Source organism: Cetorhinus maximus, chromosome 5, assembly GCF_964194155.1.
Source record: "Cetorhinus maximus chromosome 5, sCetMax3.hap1.1, whole genome shotgun sequence".
NCBI lineage: Eukaryota > Metazoa > Chordata > Chondrichthyes > Lamniformes > Cetorhinidae > Cetorhinus > Cetorhinus maximus.
In genome coordinates, this window is record NC_135883.1 from 150,196,586 (window position 1) to 150,218,143 (window position 21,558).

General features: G+C 45.2%; 1 protein-coding gene across 2 annotated transcripts in view; it reads right to left on the reverse strand.

Moving 5' to 3' along the window:
• Positions 1 to 988: 988 nt before the first annotated feature.
• LOC144681015 (TOG array regulator of axonemal microtubules protein 2-like) overlaps positions 989 to 21,558 on the reverse strand; it is a 102,835-nt gene continuing 82,265 nt past the window's right edge. For both annotated transcript variants that reach the window (XM_078542682.1, XM_078542681.1), the window contains exons 16-21: positions 19,616 to 19,733; positions 10,036 to 10,136; positions 6,856 to 7,054; positions 4,405 to 4,621; positions 2,726 to 2,812; positions 989 to 1,380 (exon numbers count right to left, since the gene is read on the reverse strand). In XM_078542682.1, the coding sequence (XP_078398808.1) occupies positions 1,127 to 1,380; positions 2,726 to 2,812; positions 4,405 to 4,621; positions 6,856 to 7,054; positions 10,036 to 10,136; positions 19,616 to 19,733 (976 nt within the window). In that variant the 3' untranslated portion in view covers positions 989 to 1,126. The remainder of the gene's footprint in view (positions 1,381 to 2,725; positions 2,813 to 4,404; positions 4,622 to 6,855; positions 7,055 to 10,035; positions 10,137 to 19,615; positions 19,734 to 21,558) is intronic.

A 21,558-nucleotide genomic window follows, 5' to 3' on the forward strand; every position in this document is an offset into this window, starting at 1 on the left:
GTCTGTATATGTGTGTGTGTTTGTGTGCGTCTGTCTGTATGTGTGTGTGAATGTTTGTGTGTGTCTGTCTGCCTGTATGTGTGCGTGTGCGTATGTGTGTGAGAGAGAGTCTGTGTATGTGTAGTCTGTGTGCATATGTATGTGTGTGTGTGTGTGTCTGTATGCCTGCATCTGTGTCCGTATGTGTCTGTCTGTGTTTGTGTGTGCATGTGCGTGTCTGTCTGTGTGCGCCTGTCTGTATATGTGCATGTGTGTCTGTGTGTGAGAGTTTGTGTGTGTGTCTATGTATATATGTGTGTGTGTGCCTGTCCATCTATATATGTATGTGTGTGTGTGACAGTGTGTGTCTGTCTGTCTGTGTGTATGGCTGTGTGCATCTGTCTGTATATGTGTCTGTGTGTCTCTGTCTGTCTATGCGTGTGTGTCTGCGTGTGCGTGATTGTGTGTGCGCGTGGGTGTGTGTGTGTGTGTGAATGTATATGCGTGTGTGCATCTGTGTGTGTATGTGTGTCTGTATGCGTGTGTGTGCGCGCGTGTGTATGTCTCTGTGTCTCTGTGTATCTGTATATGTGTGTGTCTGTCTGTGTCTGCGTGTTTGTGTGTATGTCTGTGTCTGCGTGTGTGTCTGTGTCTATGTCTATGTCTGTGTCTGCGTGTGTGTCTGTGCCTATGTGTGTTATTGATTTCCCCACTGGTTCAATAGGGTTGCCAACTCTGGTTAGATATATTGCCTACACCACATGAATGTCCATTTCCAAACTCCGCACCCACACACTCCTGTCATCGGTTGCCCAACATCCTCTTGATGGACCTCCTCCTCCACACGCCAATTAGAAAGTGAATTGATGTTTCATTTGGATGATTCTTGACTGTTAGTCAAACAGCATTTCCCTGGCCCCCCTCCACCCGACAATTCCACCCCCTCTCTAATTAATAAACAAAAGTCTTCAAAGATTTTTTTTTAATTGTGTTCTTTTTTTTTTAAAAAAAAGGGCCCTGTGATTTTTCTCCAATTTCTCCCGGGAGTGCCCAGGAGATTAACAGTTAATTCCTGGAGACATCAGGACAAACCTGGAGGGTTGGCGACCCTAGATTCGAGATGGTCCTGATGCGATGGGCCGTGTGATTAAAGCTCCTTCTCGATCAGCTCCCATAGCATCTTGATGACGTGAGCAGGCTGACTGGCTGCGTACTCTTGCAGGCCAGCTCCCATCTGCTGGTGCAGGCTGGCAGCCAGCTTGGTGGTCACCGCCCGCACGTTCCCGCTTCCACCCTTGATCACGCCGCTCCCAGTCATGTTGCCAAGCAGGTACCAGAGCACGGGCAAAACGTACCGTTCCACAGCTTGAGGCTTCCGATGATACACCGACAGTACGAGGACTGCAGTCGAGAAAGGAAACCAGAGGGTCATCGGTGAGGGCCCTGACTGCACCACAGCCCGCAACAGGTAAAGCTGCCAACAGGCCTAAGTCAACTCGACCGTCCAGCAGAGCGAACAGACCCACTTTGAAAGTCCGCCAACCCGAGGCAAAATCACCATCGGTCATTTTGGCCTTGAGCCTCAGTGGAGGCGAGGGCATCGTATCCTCGGGCGGAATCTCGTGCCCTCGCTGGTGCCGAGCTTGGGGGGAGTGCGGGAGGGGCATGTAACTAGGCAGGATGGTGAGGTACTGAAAGCCCCGCCGACTCCCTGCCTCCACCTGAATTAGGTTCTGGGCAGGAAGGCCCATGGCTGAACTTCCAAGTAATGGCCACTTAAAGGCCTCACCTTGACTGTTAACCCAGCTGCTGGCGGGCCTGTCACCATGTGGTGTGCATGGCGGCTAAAACTGTGCCGGTGGGGAGGACACTTCCGCTCGGTGCCTGATCGAGGGGCTGAACATCGGGAAGGGCCTGGCCCTCTGAGAGTCACCCGGCTGCCCGTGCTGCCGAACCCCCTGCACCCCTCTCCCCGTTACCCCTACCCAGCGAAACTACCCCCCTCCCCCCACACCACTATCCTGTGCCCTGGGTCGCTCTGCCATCCCGGGATATTCCAGGGGCTTGTCTTTCTGGCAGCAGCCACCGCCCTCCCCAGTGGTGCTGCTGAGCACAAGCGCTCCTGGCCTCTGATTGGCAGGCGGCTCTCACCAGCAGGACTTACCCCCGGCCCCCTGGGGTCCTGATTCCAGGGGAAGGCCTGCAGGCGGCCTCGCCACTGCCTGATCGGGTTGCGGTTCAAAGGGCCTTCCCGAGAAGAGGCAGCTCAGGTTTCTCGCCGGCTCTCCAGCCAGGAAGCGAGACTGCCCCAACACCTCAACAGGATTCCACTCCCAATCTCTTGCTGTAACCTCAGCTGGCCCTTGGCCCCTGGAGGAACAGCCAGGACCCAGAGCTCTGCAAATCCGTATCCAAATCTCCCCACTTCTCCGTTAGGCTCCTTAAATCTGTAGAGAAAGAATTTGTAGGGCTACATGAAAAAGGCAGGGGAGAATGGGGCTGGATGAGTTGCTGCTGCAGAGGGCCGGCACAGACATGACAGGCCGAATGGCCTCCTTCTGGAGTGTAACCATGGCATGATTCTATGATTCTAGTTAATACACTATTCAATAACTAAAATTCCTTTTTTAAAATGTGGTACTTCAGATATAGACTCGCTAAGGCCAGGTCTAAAGAATTAACTGTCACGCTTCAATAAGTCGCACCCCTGACTCTGTTGCAATCACCTCCTTACCCACAGTCTCACCTGCCAGTCGCTCCGTGATGTCTTGCATTGCCCGGCCGCTGACGAACTGCACTCTGCTGGCGAAAGGTTGAAGCAGCAGCAAGTTGTCTTTACAGGGACAGCAAATCGATATCAATCAGTGAGGCAGGAAACATGTCTGAGATTACTGATCAATACAGAAAATGAGCAAACTCAATCGGATCACCCCACCCGTACTAGTAAGGTCTCATATACCCCAGCATTATCATGGTTACAGCAGGTTGAAATCTCTAACACTGCATCTTTGTACGGCATCAGTTAAATATATAGTCCAGGACTTTACTGCCCCTCCCGCCCGGTGGGATATTCCAGTCCCGCTGAACTGATTGGAGATTTAAATGGCTCGCCCCATCCGCCAGGGGGAGACACACCGTGGCGGGGCCATAAAATCCTGGCCATAAAATACCCTTTGATCGGGCTCCCTGCTCAGCTATTTACCCTTTACGCCTAAATTTGTCAAGAATAGGAGGAAAATCTGAGGCTCGATCCCTCACTGATATTTTGCCTGCTTCACTTTTATTTTAAAGCCTTATGGGCTCACCTCCTGCCGTTCTTGTCCCATCGAGGTTCAGAGCTGGCCTGACAACAATGCAGATTGAATGGATTTCATTTGTCGGAGAGAATGTTAATCCCGTCGGTCCTAGCACTTGTATTGGTAACGTTGCCTTAAAGGTGTTTTGGGATTGTTGCATCCTGGCTCACGTTAGGAATGTAGGAGCCATTCAGCCCATCGAGACTGCTTCAACATTCAAACCGAATGCAGATTCAAATGGCTGGCCATCAACTCCAAGCCATTTTTCTCCACTATCCCCCATATCTCTTGATGTCATTAGCAGCCAGAAATCTACTGATCTGTGTCTTGAACACGCTCAGTGATTGAGCTTCCACGGCCCTCTAGGGTAGAGAATACCACCCTCTGAGCGAAGAAATTCCTCCTCATCTCAGTCTTAAATGGCCTGCCCCCCTATCCTGAGACCCCGGCTGGGATTTTCCGGTCCCACCGGTCACGGGGTCAAAAATTCCCGCCCGAAGTCAATGGGCCTTTGGCTGGTCCGTCCAATTTTCTGCCCCACCTACGACGATTCCCAGTGTGGGCGGGACTGGAAAATCCTGGCCTCTGTTAGAGCAGTAATCTACAATCTACAGTCTTTGTAGAAAAATGTAACCAGAGAGGACAGACACAAGTCAGTTATACGATGAGTAAAGGATCCAAACTACACAACTTCCAGCCTCAGTGTTCAGCTTAATTTACACACACACACAAACCCACACACGCACAAACCCACACACCCACAAACCCACCCACCCAAATACACACACGCACAAACAAACGCACACACCCACCCTTACACACACACAAATACACACACACTTACATTTTGCAATAAATGTTCAATGAGAACCCAGACTTGTGTCTGTACCATGGGTCTAAAATATTAAGCGTTTTACACAATGTAGGGAGGACCTGCTAGATGCATGAACTGATCTGATGATAGTTCACACTTGGAGCAACAGCTTTGTAGTTGAATCATAAAGGTCCTCTTAATTTTGTTCTGGAATTACACACATCTTTTCAGGTGGATTCATGAGTTTCCACACTACGATGACACACACCAATGGCGCATATGTTAACGGCAGCACTTGTGGAGCCTGAGGCCTACCTATATGATCGATCAGCGTATCGAGGACATGCAGGGTTGCATTGTAAATGCCCGTGTTTTTTGAGTTCAAGTTGTCGGTAACAAAAGTGACTGTCGAATATAGGACCCGGTGCAAGTCATCCTTCAGCACTGGGATCATGGTTGCCATGGACTGCAGTGCAAACTGGTTCACCTTTTTATTGGAGTCTTGGAGCCTTGGGCTGAAGGCATCAAATATCTGAAATATTAAGACAGCAAAAGGCTGGGAATCAGAGAACACAGGACACTTTCCCCATGGCCATACACGATAGAGTAATATATTCCTCGTAACAATTATTATATTAAATGGTAGTGCCATCTTTAGCCTGAACAACATCCTATGTGGTACCTTATTATATTCAATAAGGTGCCATGCCTGAGATCATTACACAAGATTATGCCTCATGGGGCAGGGGTAGCATATGAACATGGATTGAAATTTGGTTAATGCACAGAAAACAGAGAATAGGAATAGACAGGAATAAATAATTTTCAGTATCAAATGGTTAAATTAATGGAGTGTCACAAGGTTCAGTGCTTTGGCCTCAGCTGCTTAACAGCCTAAATCAATGCCTTAGATGATGGGACTGAGTGTAATATATCCAAGTTTGCTGATGTTACAGAGCTAGATGGAAAGATAAGCTGCGAGGGAGATGCAACGAGGTTACAAAGGAATAGAGACGAGTTAAGCAACTGGTCGAGAAAGTGGCAGATGAAGTATAATGTGGGGAAGTGTGAAATTATCCATTTTATTAGGCTGAATGGAAAAGCAGAATAATTTTTTAAATGGTGAGAGACTAGAAAATGTCGGTACTTAAAGGGGTCTGCGTGTCCTTGTCCATGAATCACAGTAAGTTAACATGCAGGTACAGAAAGCAATTAGGAAAGCAAATGAATCGTTAGCCTTTATTGCAAGGGATTTGCAGTTTAAGAGTAAGGAAGTCTTGCTGCAATTGTACAGAGCATTGGTGAGACTGCATCTGGAGTACTACATACAGTTTCAATGTCCTTACCTGAAGAAGGATATACTTGTCTTAAAGGGGGTGAAATGAAAGCTCACTAGATTGAATCCTGGGATGAGGAGGTTATCCTTATAGAAGAGATTAAATAGGCTAGGCTTGGAGTCTCAAAGAATGAGAGTTGATCCCATTGAAATGAATAAAATTCTTAAAGGGCTTGACAGGGTAGAAGCTGTTACCCTGGCCAGCGAATCTAGAACTAGGAATCATAGTCGCAGGGCTAAGGGTCGGTCGAGGGTCAGAGATGAGGAGCAAGGTTCTTCACTCAGAGGGTTGTGCATCTTTGGAATTCTCTAGCCTTGAGGGTTGTGGACATTCAGTATATTCAAGGCTGAGATCCATAAATTGCTGGGCGCTAAGAGAATGAAGTCATATGGGTATAGGGTGAGAAAGAGGGGTTAAGGTAGTCCTGACCTTATTGAACGGCAGAGCAGACTCGAGGGGCTGTATGGCCTACCCCTGCTCCTATCTCTCATGTTCTTATTCCCCTTATGCTCCTTTATTCTTATTTTCTCTGAAGCACATCAGTGAGCTGGTCGTGTGCTTTGATGGTTATTGGCACCTCTTCAACTTCCCAGGGTGGAAGTTGCAAACTCAAAGCCTTTTGGTGACTAGGCCAGTATCCTAACCACGACACGACCATGCCTCAGGCTAATTTATATTGTGCACTCTCTGCGGGGGGAATGGACTGGATCAGCAGAATGAGATAGATTTTTAATATGTCTCTGCCCCACCTGGCAGGAACCGTGTTGGGATGGGGGACAGTTAAAGTGGAGCAAGAGACATAACCAATGTCTTTCCCACATGATCTGCAACTTAAGTAGCGATGACTTCCTCCAAAGCTGCTGGGGACAGCAGCCTGGGCCCCAGGGGGAGGCCTGGCCAGCCAAGGTCTTTTAAAACATCGGCCTTTTTGCTTTACAGGAGGAGGGGGAGTAGAAGGGCTTCTCCAGGCCCCACAATGAAACCTTGGGCCTGACCTGTCCCAGGGTTGGGGGGGGTAAGGCGGGGTTAGGGGGGGTAAGGCGGGGTGGTTCCTCCTCACTGTCTTCCCCACCATGTACCAGAGACTGTCCCCCCAAGGATCCTGCCAGCGGTTTCCTGCTGCCTGACCTGAAACAGTCGGCAGCCATTTCCAATCGGCATCCTGGTTGTTTAAGTCGGCAGAGAGCATGTTAATGAGCCGCAGCCATCAAAGACGCGTCAGGCCTTTCCTGCTTTCAGAGCCGGGAAGGACACAGCCACCGGTGTTACTGGCCGGAAGTTAAAATCGAGCCCTGAGATTCTGTGCTCATCAGGGTTCCATTTTGGCGAAGCGATTGGGCAGAAAGATGACTGAATCCAAATTTCTACCCCCCCAAAAAAGCTTTTTCCTTGTTTTATGCTTTCTCCTGTCCTTACGCTTAGGCCTTACATTTACAACGTTGGAGGTGACGAATCCTGGGTTGGTCTCACAATGCTGCAGCAGCAGTGAAATGCCCTGCGTCCTCTCCTGGAACTCTTTAGCAGACAGCAACTTGTTCAGCTGCTTCACCTGCTCCGCTGCTTCCATGCTGCGTATGATCGGTCGGTGGGTCATCAGCCTCTGCTCCCGGGGTGTGTCCAAATCCCCCCTAACAAAGAGAAAGTACAATATACTACTACATGTTTCACTCGATGCTAAAAATTAGGACAAGTTCTCCAACCTTGTTCTTCAGCCGCCCTGAATAATAACATGCATTTAGATAGTGCCTTTAATTTGGTAAAACATTCCAAGGCTTTTCAAAGAGCACCATAAGACAAACATTGACAACAAGCCACATGAAGAGATATTAAGGCAGTTGACCAAAAGCTTAGTCAAAGAGAAAGATTTTTAAAGGGCACCTTAAAGGACGAGGGAAAAGGCAGAGAGGTTTAGGATCGGGGAGGGAATCCTGGAACTTGGGGCCAAGGCAGTTGAAGGCACAGCTGCCAATGGTGGAATGAAGGCGAGTTGGGGGTGAGCAAGAGGCCAGAATTGAAAGAATGCAGAGTTCCTGGAGGAGGTTGTGGGCTGGGGGGTAGGGGAGAGGAGAGATTTGAACACAAGCATCACGATTATAAATTTACTAGACTGAGAGCCAACATGGATCATGGAGAACAGGGGTGAAGAGAATTTGGTGTGCATTAGGATTGGACAGCCAAAGAACACATTTTTGGGAATTCAGGCCCAGAGGATGGCCAGTCGCACAGGGTATTCTCATGGGTTATAAACAGAATATGCTGTGGAACTCAACGATCACTGCATTCATTAGTTAAAGCTCCATGCTTGAATCATTTGCTCATACTATATTCTTTGTAACTGCACTCGGTTCCAACCGTCCGTTATTGTTCAGTGAATAACATGGGGCTGACACTCCTGCCATTAAAGTGGCGAGAGAAGTATTGGAAATTTGGACTAGCAAGCACAGTATATGTGCATGTATTGAGGTGCAGGGGGGAAATGTGCTTCTGTAATTGTTGATATAATTTAGGATGAGAAGGGAGTGTATGTCTAGATTCCTGGCAATTCATGGCATGGGGAAGGGGCGGGATACATATGGCGTTGATTTTCAACTTAGTCCAATAGGCATTACGGATTGCTCACCCATTGACGTAACTGCCCTATTCTCATTTCCCTCAAGACTGCAAGCTGTCATCTATTCTTTCTTTATGGAGCGGACCAAACTTGGACCACTCTGAGCTTTCAATCCAATGGGGATAATTATGACTGTGTCAGCCAATTACAACACTCCCGAATTTTATTTCCATTGACTTCAATATAAATACGAATTTGGAGAGCTGTAAAACAGGCTGCTGATTCACTATTGCCTATTTTACACTATCGAACAAAGTCAAAATTAGCACCATTGGAAATGAAAAGTGGACAATTTCTATGGCAGGCTGACAATCCACAAGGTCAATTTTACACCCACATGGCAAGTTAAAAGCCTTGTCTTCTGTGTCAGTTGGGTCCCATTGTTACACTCTTATCTATGCTTCAGAAGATTGTAATTTCAGGCCCCAATCCTGAACTTGTGCACATCATCTAGGCTGCGACTCTAGTTCAGTCATTAGAGGTTGCTGCATGACTAAAAGTGCTACCCTTTTGAAGAGATATTAAACTGGAGCATCGTCTGCTACAGCGACTCAGGCGGGTGTTAAAGATTCTACTATGCGAAGAGAAACAGGGGTTTGCTATTCCTTCCACCATTAATCAACAAAAAGAGAGGCTAATTAGTCATTACATACCTAGGATCTCATTGCGTGAGAAACGGTTGTCACATTTACCCCCTTAACAACAGTGACTGCACTAGTTGCTCAGTATCGGTGAGATGTGCTAACACATTATATAGCGAGACTTTCTTTTCCTGCCAGTTTCACTTGAGGCAGCGGAGGCAATGACAGTGGTGAACTGAAGGATATTTTGATGCGATCAAACATTCTTCATTGGAGTTTAATGAAAACAATGGAGTTTTTTTCTCACCCTTATTTTTATTTTGAGGGTGAACTTCCTCTTTTCCTCCCCTGGTCTCTACGTGCCATGGAGCAATCATAACTAAATCAGTAGCCCTGTGACCTAGTCCCAGGCTCCATCAATATCACTTTATAGAGGTCAGTGAACATTGCTCCGGGAAACAGTTTCACTGCTTGGAGCTTCCAAAAAGTCATAGGGTAAAGATGGCAAACTCAGTATTCTAGGAAGTGATGGAATTCTTACACACTAACATGCCTCACACACTGCACCACTGCTCCTTTACATACTCATTAGAATTACAGAAGAGGTAAGATCAACATAATGCGAAGTACCGCAAAAAGCTGAAAGAAGTCAGACTGAAGACAAAGTCAATCAAGAAGTATTGGCTGGCCGAGGCCTGTGGGAATGTGGGTTCACATTGCCCTTGTATCTCAATGTCTTGGGCTGTTTGTGGGATCAGCACACAGACTGAAAACAGCTTCCAATTCTGATGAACAGGGAGGTTCTCTAAAGGGTGAGAGGCTGAAGGGATGGAAGGGTCACTTATCCATATCTTAAGGGTCTGGGACATGTTGTTTGGTCACTGTTTATAGTGATAAAGTGATTGAGGAGCATTTGTGGATCTTATAACCATGAGAACAGAATCAGTGGAAGAGATTGAGGTGAAGACGAGTCCTGGCATCATGTTATCTCTCTGATTTGATGCATGGTAATTTAGTGTTAGCATGCTTGGAATGTAGAGATCAAAACTGGAATTCATATGCATGTTTTGAGCAAGTCAGTTGTTGCTGCAGTCAGGCTGTAATGGTGAAGCTTACAGTGAATTGTGAATTCAATAATAAAGAATCATAGGATCAAATGGAATTGTTTTGTATGATTTGACTGAACATTAATCTCAGATTGTATAACATGAGTTTATTAAAAACAAAAATCTGAATCTGCAGTTGTGACAACTGGTCTCTGTGATTACAGTAAGAGAATAGAGCAGGAAAACAGTCCAACAATGCCACAATTGGGGTTTGGAGTAACAAAGCCATATTTAGAACAACAGGAAAGTAAAGGTAGTAAATATTATTTTAATATAGCAAGATATTTGGTCGAACTGAAGTTTTAATTCACCTTCCAGTATTGGATTTATTTTCCTGGCAGTTTGAGGAGCTGTTGACCCTTGAGCTTCTAACCTTCAGCAAGTAAGGATCTGAAGAAACATCTCCAAGCCCCTGGATAACAGGGGGAAAAAATACGTTCATTAAATATTCAACACTTCACCACTTTTCATTTACCAATTTAAAACCTGTCTGCCCAAGTTTGAAAGCTGGCCCTTACTGATTATATAGCTGACCAAACTTGGACTATTGCTGGCTTTCAAATTGGCTTGACATTCATACCTAATGCTGCTGATTCAAGGGAGAAAAAAAATCATAGAAGCATGTTCAGAATTATCCTCGGAGTTTAGCAGGATTGGCATCCACTTCACATTGAGGTCTACGGGTGGTCCAAGGCAATCTTGACCATCACGAAGGTTTTGTTGCCACTCCTTTGCTGGGTCACAAGAACATAAGAACCAGGAGCAGGAGTAGGAGCCCCTCGAGCCTGCCCTGCCATTCATTACGATCCTGGTTGATCTCATTCTGGCCTCAACTCCAATTTTCTGCTCTCTCCCCATAATCTTTCAACCCGTTACTAATTAAAAATCTGCCTATCACCTCCTTAAATTTATTCAACGTCCCGGCATCCACTGCACTCTGAGGTAGTGAATTCCACAGATTCACAACACTTTGAGAAAAGTAATTCCTCCTCATCTCTGATTTAAATCTATCAATCCTTAGTCTAAAACTATGGCGTCTCGTTCTAGTATGCCCCACAAGGGGAAACATCTGCTCCACGTCTACTTTGTCTATCCCCTTTAGCATTTTATATACCTCAATTAGATCTCCTGTCATCCTTCTAAACTCTAGCGAGTATAGGCCTAAACTGCTCACTCTCTCCCCATAAGACAAGCCCCGCATTGCTGGAATCAATCTAGTGAACCTCCTCTGAACTGTCTCCAATGCAATTACATCCTTCCTCAAGTAAGGGGACCAATGTGCACAGTACTCCAGGTGCGGTCTCACCAATGCCTTGTACAGTTGCAACAACACTTCCCTATTTTTATACTCTATTCCTTTAGCAATAAATGCCAAAATTCCATTTGCCTTCCTTATTACCTGCTGTACCTGCATACTAGCTTTCAGCGATTCATGCACGAGGACACCCAGATTCCTCTGCACTGAAGCATTCTGAAGTTTCTCTCCATTTAAATAATAAGTCGCCTTTTTATTCTTCTGACCAAAAATGAATAACCTCACACTTATCCACGTTAAACTCCATCTGCCAAATTTTGGCCCATTCACCTAACCTGTCTATATCCATTTGTAAATTTCTTATTTCTTCATTGTAAGTTACTTTCCCACCTATTTTGGTGTCATCTGCAAATTTAGCTATAGTACCTTCTATCCCTGAATCCAAATTATTAACATAGATTGTAAACAGTTGGGGCCCCAAGGACCAAACCCTGTGGCACCCCACTAGTTACAGCTTGCCATCCAGAAAAAGACCTATTTATCCCGACTCTCTGCTTTCTGCTGGTTAGCTAATCCTCTATCCAAGCTAATATATTACTCCTAACTCCGTGTGATCTTATCTTGTGTATTAATCTTTTGTGCAGCACCTTATCAAAGACCTACTGGAAGTCCAAATATACTACATCTACAGGATCCCCATTATCCACTTTGCTTGTCACATCTTCAAAGAACTCTAGCAAATTAATCAAACACAATTTACTCTTTATAAAACTATGCTGACTCTGATGGATTGCATTTTGACTTTCCAAATGCCTCATTACCACTTCCTTAATAATGGATTCCAACAATTTTTCAACAACAGACGTTAAACCAACTGGTCTATAGTTTCCTACTTTCTGCCTCCCCGCCACCTTTTTGAATAAGGATGTTATGTTGGCATTTTTCCAATCCACTGGAACCTTTCCAGAATCCAGAAAATTTTTGGAATATTATAGCCAATGCATCCACTATCTCCACTGTCACTTCCTTTCAGACCCTAGGATGTAGGCCATCAGGTCCTGGGGACTTGTCACACTTTAATCCCAATAGTTTGTTCAGTACTTTTTCTCTAGTGATGGTGATTGTTCTAAGTTCCTCCTTCTCTATACCCTCTGCACTACCTGTTACTATTGGAGTGGTACTAGTGCCCTCCACCATGAAAACGGAGGCAAAATATTGATTAAGCGTCTCTGCCATTTCTGCGTTCCCCACTCCCCAGTCTCATCCTCCAAGGGACCAACATTCACTTTAGCTACTCTCTCCTTTTATATACTTGTAGAAGCTTTTGCTATCAGTTTTTACATTTTGCGCTAGTTTTCTTTCATAATTTACCTTTGCTCTTTTTATTTATTTTTTTTAGTAACCCTTTGTTGATCTTTAAAAGTTTCCCAATCTTCCAGCCTGTCACTGACCTTTGCAATTTGGTATGCCTTAGTTTTTGCCTTTATGTCATTTTTAACTTCCTTGCTTAGCCATGGATGCTTTTTCCCCCTCTTACCGTCTTTCTTCCTCATTGGAATATATTTTATTTGGGAGGAATTGAATATCTCCTTAAATATCTGCCACTGTTCATCAATTGTCCTACCTTGTAGTCTTCCTGCCCAGTCCACTGGGGCCAAATCTGCCCTTATTCCTATGTAGTTACCTTTGTTTAACTCCAGAACACTAGTGTGGGACTCCAAGTTTCTCACTCTCAAATTGAACTTGAAATTCTATCATGCTATGATCACTCTTCCCTAGAGGATCCTTTACTACGAAATCATTAATTAATCCCATCTCATTACACAAAACCAAACTCAGAATAGCCTGCTCCCTGGTTGGTTCCACAACATATTGCACCAAGAAACAATCTCTAATACACTCTATGAACTCTCCCTCAAGGCTACCCTTGCCAATTTGATTAGTCCAGTCTTTATGCATATTAAAATCACCCATGGTTATTGCCGTGCCTTTCTTACATGCTCCCAGTATTTCCTGGTTGATACTGTGCCCTACTGCTAAACTACTGTTTGAGGACCTATAGATTACTCTCACCAGGGACTTCTTTCCCTTGCTATTTCTTATCTCTATCCAGACTGACTCTACGTCTTGCTCTCCAGTGCCTATATCATTCCACACTAGCACTGATCACTTCCTTTACTAACAAAGCTACACCACCTCCTTTTCCTTTCTGCCTATCCTTCCGAAACACTGAGTACCCTTGGATATTCAACTCCCAAACCTGTTCTCCCTGTAACCACCTCTCAGTAATCGCCACCAAATCATACCTATTTATCTCTATTTGTGCTGTTAACTCATTAGTTTTATTCCAAATGCGACGCACATTCAGATACAAAGCCTTTAAGTTTTCCCTATTGTCAATTTTCCCTGGGTCGCTGGATAATCTTTTTGTTTAATCATTGGGCTAGCATTTATTGCCCATCCCTAGTTGTCCTTGAGAAGGCGGTGGTGAGCTGCCTTCTTGAAATATTGCAGTCCATATGGTGCAGGTACACCCACAGTGCTGTTAGGAAGGGAGTTCCAGGATTTTGACGCAACGACAATGAAGGAACGGTGATATATTTCCAAGTCAGGATGGTGAGTGACTTGGAGGGGAGCTTCCAGGTGGTGGTGTCCCCATATACCTGCTGCCCTTGTCCTTCTAGATGGTAGTGGTCTTGGGTTTGAAGGTGTTGTCTAAGGAGCCTTGGTGAATTCCTGCAGTGCATCCTGTAGACGGTATACGCTGTTGCTACTGTGCGTCGGTGTTGGAGGGAGCAAATGTTTGTGGATGTGGTGCCAATCAAGCGGGTTGTTTTGTCCTGGATGCTGTCAAGCTTCTTGAGTGTTGTGGGAGCTGCACTCATCCAGGCAAGTGGGGAGTATTCCATCAAACACCTGACTTGAGCCTTGTAGATGGTGGACAGGCTTTGGGGAGTCAGGAGGTGGGTTACTCGTCGCAAGATTCCTAACCTCTGACCTGCTCTTGTAGCCACAATATTTATATGGCTAGTCCAGTTCAGTTTCTGGTCAATAGTAACCCCCCCAGGATGTTGATAGTGGGGGATTCAGTGATGGTAATGCCACTGAACATCAAGAGGCGATGGTTGGATTCTCTCTTGTTGGAGATGGTCATTGTCTGACACTTGTGTGGCACGAATGTTACTTGCCACTTGTTAGCCCAAGCCTGGATATTGTCCAGGTCTTGCTGCATTTGGACATGGACTGCTTCAGAATCTGAGGAGTCACGAATGGTGAACATTGTGCAATCATCAGCGACCATCCCCACTTCTGACCTTATGATGGAAGGAAGGTCATTGATGAAGCAGCTGAAGATGGCTGGGCCGAGGACACCACCCTGAGGAACTCCTGCAGTGTAGTGTCCTCGGCCCAACCATGTTGGGTTACTATCGCAGGAAATTTGGCATTGGGATTTCTCCGTGGGCAGCAAGAAAATTTCTGCAGGAGGAGGAAAAATTCAAGAGAGCAAATTAAGCCGACTGTTCATCCTGATAGCTCAAGACAAGGATAGTAGATCCTAGGAGCAGGTCCCCACTCCGCTTTCTATCATAGAACGCTGCATGCTGGGGAGAGACCTAATGAGGAGATGCTTTGCTCATTAATTCCCACGCAGCAAGTTGGCAATCTCATCAATAAAGGGAATGCACAGATCAGATAGCAGATAGTCTTATGAGGAAAGATTGGACAGGCTAGGCTCGTATCCGCTGGAGTTTAGAAGAGTAAGAGATGACTTGATTGAAACATATATTCTGAGGGGTCTTGGCAGAGTGGATGTGGAAAGGATGTTTCCTCTTTGTGGAAGAATCTAGAACTAGGGGTCACTGTTTAAAATTACCAGGTCGCCCATTTAAAATGGAGATGAGATGAAATTCTTTCTCTCAGAGGGTCATGAGTATTTGGAACTCTCTTCATGAAAAGGCAGTAGAAGCAGAGCCTTTGAATATTTTTAAGGAGGAGGTGGATAGATTCTTGGTAAGCAAGGGGGTGAGAGGTTATCGGGGGTAGACGGGATGCATATTTGAGATTTCTATCATTATTAATTGGTGGAGCAGGCTCGAGGGGCCAAATGGCTTACTCCTGCTTCTTGTTCATATGTATGTATCAATTAGAAAACGAACAATCAGAGGTTCCATCACCCAGGCTTCTGTCAGGCTCCTAACAAAGTCTCATCTAGAATAACATTGAAGGGGACAAGGGAGTAAACCATATGCCTGGCCCCTAGCTGTGGATGATATTTTCATTGCTGTAAAACAATGAACAATTATTTATTCTGATTGTAAACTGACCATTTGTCTGGACACTGTCTGGTATTTAACTAATTCTCAAGATGTGGGGTAAGACCATAAGATCATAAGACATAGGAGCAGAAATTAGGCCATTCAGCCCATCAAGTCTGCTCCGCCATTCAATCATGGCTGATAAGTTTCTCAACTCCATTCTCCCGCCTTCTCCCCATAACCTTTGATCCCCTTACCAATCAAGAACCTACCTATCTCGGTCTTAAATGCACTCAATGACCTGGCCTCCACAGCCTTCTGTGGCAATGAATTCCATAGATTCACCACTCTCTGGCTAAAGAAGTTTCTCCTCATCTCTGTTCTAAAAGGTCTTCCCTTTACACTGAGGCTGTGCCCTCAGGTCCTAGTTTCTCCTACTAATGGAAATATCTTCCCCACGTCCACTCTATCCAGGCCTTTCAGTATTCTGTAAGTTTCAATCAGATCCCCCCTCATCCTTCTAAACTCCATCGAGTATAGACCCAGAGTCCTCCAACGTTCCTCATATGTTAAGCCTTTTATTCCGGGGATCATTCTTGTGAACCTCCTCTGGACCCTCTCCAGGGCCAGCACATCCTTCCTGAGATACGGGGCCCAAAATTGCTCACAATATTCTAAATGTGGTCTGACCAGAGCCTTATAAAGCCTCAGCAGCACATCCCTGCTTTTATATTCTAGTCTTCTCGAAATAAATGCAAACATTGCATTTGCCTTCCTAACTACCGACTCAACCTGCAAGTTAACCTTAAGGGAATCCTGGACTAGGACTCCCAAGTCCCTTTGCACTCCAGACTTCTGAATTCTCTCCACATTTAGAAAATAGTCTATGCCTCTATTCTTCCTAACAAAGTGCATGACCTCACACTTCCCCACGTTGTATTCCATCTGCCACTTCTTTGCCCATTCTCCTAACCTGTCCAAATCCTTCTGCAGCCTCCCCGCCTCCTCAATACTACCTGTCCCTCCACCTATCTTTGTATCATCTGCAAACTTAGCCAGGATGCCCTCAGTTCCTTCATCTAGATCATTAATGTATAAAGTGAAAAGTTGTGGTCCCAACACTGACCCCTGCGGAACTCCACTAGTCACCGGCCGCCATCCTGAGAAGGACCCCCTTATCCCCACTCTCTGCCTCCTGACAGACAGCCAGTCTTCTATCCATGCTAGTACCTTGCCTCTAACACCATGGGCTCTTATCTTACTGAGCAGCCTCCTGTGCAGCACCTTGTCAAAGGCCTTCTGGAAGTCCAAGTAGATAACATCCATTGGCTCACCTTTGTCTAACCTACTCGTTACCTCCTCAAAGAATTCTAACAGATTTGTCAGGCATGACCTCTCCTTGATGAAACCATGCTGACTTTGCCCGATTTTACCATGCACTTCCAAGTATTCTGAAATCTCATCCTTAATAATGGACTCTAAAATCTTACCAACGACCGAGGTCAGGCTAATCGGCCTGTAATTTCCCATCTTTTTCCTCACTCCCTTCTTAAACAGGGGGGTTACATTAGCGATTTTCCAGTCCTCTGGGATCCTCCCTGACTCCAGTGATCCCTGACAGATCGCCACTAACGCCTCCACTATCTCTTCAGCTATCTCCTTCAGAACTCTGGGGTGTAATCCATCTGGTCCAGGTGATTTATCCACCTTCAGACCTTTCAGTTTTCCTAGCACCTTCTCCTTGGTAATGGCCACCATACTCACCTCTGCACCCCGACTCTCTTGAACTTGGGGATGTTACTCATGTCTTTCACTGTGAAGACTGACGCAAAGTACCTATTCAGTTCCTCCGCCATTTCTTTGTTCCCCACTACTACTTCTCCAGCGTCATTTTCCAGCGGCCCAATGTCCACTTTGCCTCTCTCTTACCCTTTATATATCTAAAAAAACTCTTGCAATCTTCTTTTATATTACTGGCTAGTTTACCCTCATATTTAATCTTCTCCCTCCTTATTTCTTTTTTAGTTGTCCTCTGTTGGTCTTTGTAGGCTTCCCAATCCCCTGGTTTCACACTGCTCTTCGCCGCATTGTATGCTTTCTCTTTAGCTTTTAGGCTGTCCCTGACTTCCCTTGTCAGCCATGGTTGCCTCGTCCTCCCTTTAGTATGCTTCTTCTTCCTAGAGATGAATTTTTGCTGTGTCACCCAAATTACTCCCAGAAACTCCTGCCATTGCTGTTCCACTGTCTTTCCTGTTAGGCTCATCTCCCAGTTAATTCTGGCCAGCTCCTCCCTCTTGCCTCTGTAGTTGCCTTTATTCAACTGTAATACTGTTACATCTGATTCCAGCTATTTCCTCTCAAATTGCAGGGTAAATTCTATCATATTATGGTCACTTTCTCCTAAGGGTTCTTTCACCTTAAGCTCCCTTATCAAATCTACCAGTCGTTAACCAGTGTTTTTGCCCATCCTTGGCTATTCTGAATGGCGATGGGAGTTTACTAGGCCACTCATGAGGGAAGTTATAACTTAACCATGTTGATGTGGTACTGGACTAACCCACAGGACAGACTCGCTAAGCACAACAGACTTGCTTCCCTCAAAGAACATAAGTGAACCAGCTAGGCTTGTAACAACAATCGGGCACCTTCATGGCCACTTTTACTGACAGCAGATCTTTTATTTTCAGAGGGGAAGTATCAGGGCAGCATTTGATCGAGTGTGACATCAAGAGGAGTCAATGGGAATCGGGGGGAAAACTCTCCACTGGTTGGAGTCATACCTAGCACAAAGGAAGGTGGTTGTGGTTGCTGGAGGTCAATCATCTCAGCTCCAGGACATCACTGCAGGAGTTCCTCAGGATAGTGTCCTCGGCCCAACCATCTTCAGCTGCTTCATCAATGACCTTCCTTTCATCATAAGATCAGAAGTGTGGATGCTCACTGATGATTGCACAATGTTCAGCACCTTTCGTGACTCCTCAGATACTGACTTAGTCCATGTCCAAATGCAGCAAGATATGGACAACATTCAGACTTGGGCTGATAAGGGACAAGTAACATGCACGCCACACAAGTGCCAGGCAATGGCCATCTCCAGAAAGAAAGAATCCAACCATCTCCCCTTGACTTCAATGGCATTACCATCACTGAGTCCACAACTATCTAGACCCTGGGAGTTACCATTAACCAGAAACTGAACTGGACCAGTCACATAAATACTGTGGCTACAGGAGCAGGTCAGAGGCCAGGAATTCTGCAGCAAGTAATGCACCTCCTGACTCCCCAAGGCCTGTCCACCATCCACAAGGCACAAGTCAAGAGTGTGATGGAATACTTTCCACTTGCCTGGTTGAATGCAGCTCCAACAATGCTCAAGAAGCTCAACACTTTCCAGGACAAAGTAGCCCACTTGATTGGCACCCCATTCAGCACCTTAAACATTCACTCCCTCCACCACCGACACACAGTAGCAGCAGTGTGTACATCTACAAGATGCATTGCAGGAATTCACCAAATCTCCTTTGACAGCACCTTCTAAACCTGCGACCTCTCCCACCTAGAAGAACAATGGCAGCAGATACAATGGGAACACCACCACCTGCAAGTTCCCCTCCAAGTCACTCACCATCCTGACTTGGAAACATATCACCGTTCCTTCACTGTCGCTGGGTCAAAATTTTGGAAATCCCTTCCTAACAGCACTGTGGGAGTACCTACGTCAGAAGAACTACAGCGGTTCAAGAAGGCGGCTCACCACCACCTTCTCAAGGGCAACTAGGAATGGGCAATTAATGCTGGCCTTGTGAGTGATGCCTATGTCCAGTGGACGCATTAAAAAACATTTTAAAAACCATTAAATCCAGGCCTCTAAATTACTGATCTGAAATATTAGCACTGCACGCCCATATCCTCACTGTTTAAGGCATTGACCATCCCAGTGGCCGTTTATTAAGGCAGTGACCTGCACAAGGACGGCCAAAAAGAAACTGATGTTAAAGCTTATGTTAACCTCAAAAAACTAGTGGCGGAATTTTATGGCCCTGTTGTAGGGGGGACACGGGGAGTAAAACGCAGCGAACCGTTCAAAAGTCCATTGACTTCGGCAGGGCCGGAAAATCCCACCAGCAGCAGGGGCTGTAAAATTCCACCCTAGGAGTTATTTACGAGTGTGACATATTGTTAATGGGATCATAAGCTTCAATATCATATCCTTTTTATCCTAATCTGCTATTTCCTAAGATACCATTTTAAGGAGATCTTAAGATGTCACCTCAGACGAAGGGCATATTTCATGTTACCGAACTTTAATCCTGATAGCAAGTACCGCAGTGAAATTGAAGCTCAGAGTTACTGGATCAAATCCAACAGGAGGAGACTCACCCTCTTTTTAATGGCTGTGATGACATGGTGCAGATCCTGAGACAGAAGTGAGCGTTCCATGTATCTCTCAAACTCCGGATGGGATACCAAAATGTTCAGTGCCTTCCGACCATAAAACCTATCAGGTAATGGAAAATGGACTTGACTTTTGCACCCACTGGCTTTCACATATGTTCCCTCTAGGCCGCATGACCACACACCAAATTGAAGGTCCCCATGGAGGCCACATACAAGGCAACCTCTTCAGGTTACCATGCCTGCATGGCCCCGCAAAACAGCTTAAAGGTCCTATGCGCTTAAACAAATCACCCCTGTACTGCAAAAGAAAAACAGTGTGTACATTGAATATTGCTGAAAAAAGAGGTTTTTACTGTCAAAGCTTTTCATCTTGCACTCATGAGGAGGAAGAAAATAGCAATGTCAAGGGAAACAACATCTTTATACTATATGAGAAGAGAGTGCTGATAGGTTGGCAAGTGGACTCTGATTGATAAGAGGCATTGCCATGGAGAATACACCAGTAGATGGTGACTGACAGTTAACTGCTAAGAATTGTTTAAAATTTAAACCAAGCAACTTGACTCTAATTGGTCAAGACAATGTCCTGGGGAATGAACCAGAAAATGGCAATCACTCAGTTTGTTTAGCTGAAACAGGCACAATGTGTGTACATGTTCATTCTGTCGGCAAGGAACAGGGCCCTGTGTATGAATATGTGAAGCTTCCAGTACACGCAAATGTGCCATACTGCAAACCCAACTGACAATCTTAATTTGGTTGTCTGTATAATTCTTTGTACATTGAGGGTTATTGAGCAAATGTTGTCCAATCGCAGATTCACACCTAACGTTAGACACTGTGTTTTGAGTTTTGCAAGCACGGGCTGGTTGGGTACAGTCCGTACCTTGCCTATTGTGAAAAGCGGAAGGGGCATGTTGCTTGATATTGTCCACCAGTCTTTGAGACATACAAACTACATACCATCAGGCATCAGACTAGCACTGAAATTTATACACTGCATTACTCGTTTGTGTGATAGGTAGAAGGTCTTTTTGGCTTGACCAAATCAGCACTCTCTTCTCACACAGTATAAAGATGTTGTTTCCCCTGATATTGGTATTTTCTTATGATTTGTCCTGATGAGTGGAAGATGAAAAGCTTCAACAGAAAAATCTCTTTTTTCTGCAACATTCAAGTTCTGTACTATCAAAGTGTACATTGTGTGGCGCCTCTACAAAGCTGATAAAATTCACAGGGAGGGATTGATTATTTAGATCAGTGGAGGCTTTGGAAAGTCTATCATCCCACAATCCGATTGGACTTCCCACTTTTGTTGCTGCTGAAGTTCTGAGGTTTAGATACTTACATCCGTTGCTACCACTGAGGCAGATCAGACACACTCCCAGTAACACTAACTGTACTATCTAACCCATCACTGTCACTTATACTGATGGCATATACCCTACAACACTATAACCTAGAAATTACTTTTGGCAATTTTTGTAGACAAATGCATTGTGACATTCTTGTGTACTCAATTCAAAGTAACAGAGCACATACTGTAAATGACTCATGATCTTGTTTAAATAGCAGATGGAGGAGGATGACGTGCATGTGTTAAGCATTTGTTCATTCGTATCACCCACATTAATTTCTAGGATTGTGTTTTACTGCTTCACATAGACCCCTCCTGAAATTGCCCACATTCACCCTCAAAGTGGACTCTTATAAAAGAACTGGAAATGTGACAATAGTGACATAGCTGTTTCTATCGATATTGAGATGTATTAGTTTTGTAGAAACCTTATGGAAATCTGTGAAGCGAAGAGAGAAATCAGCCCATGTAGTGTAGTCTCTTTTAGCATCTGTGTGGCTGCGATACCTTGTTCCAAGCCAAACAACCAGGATTTTATGAAGACGGATTCTACCAAGACTGATCCTCA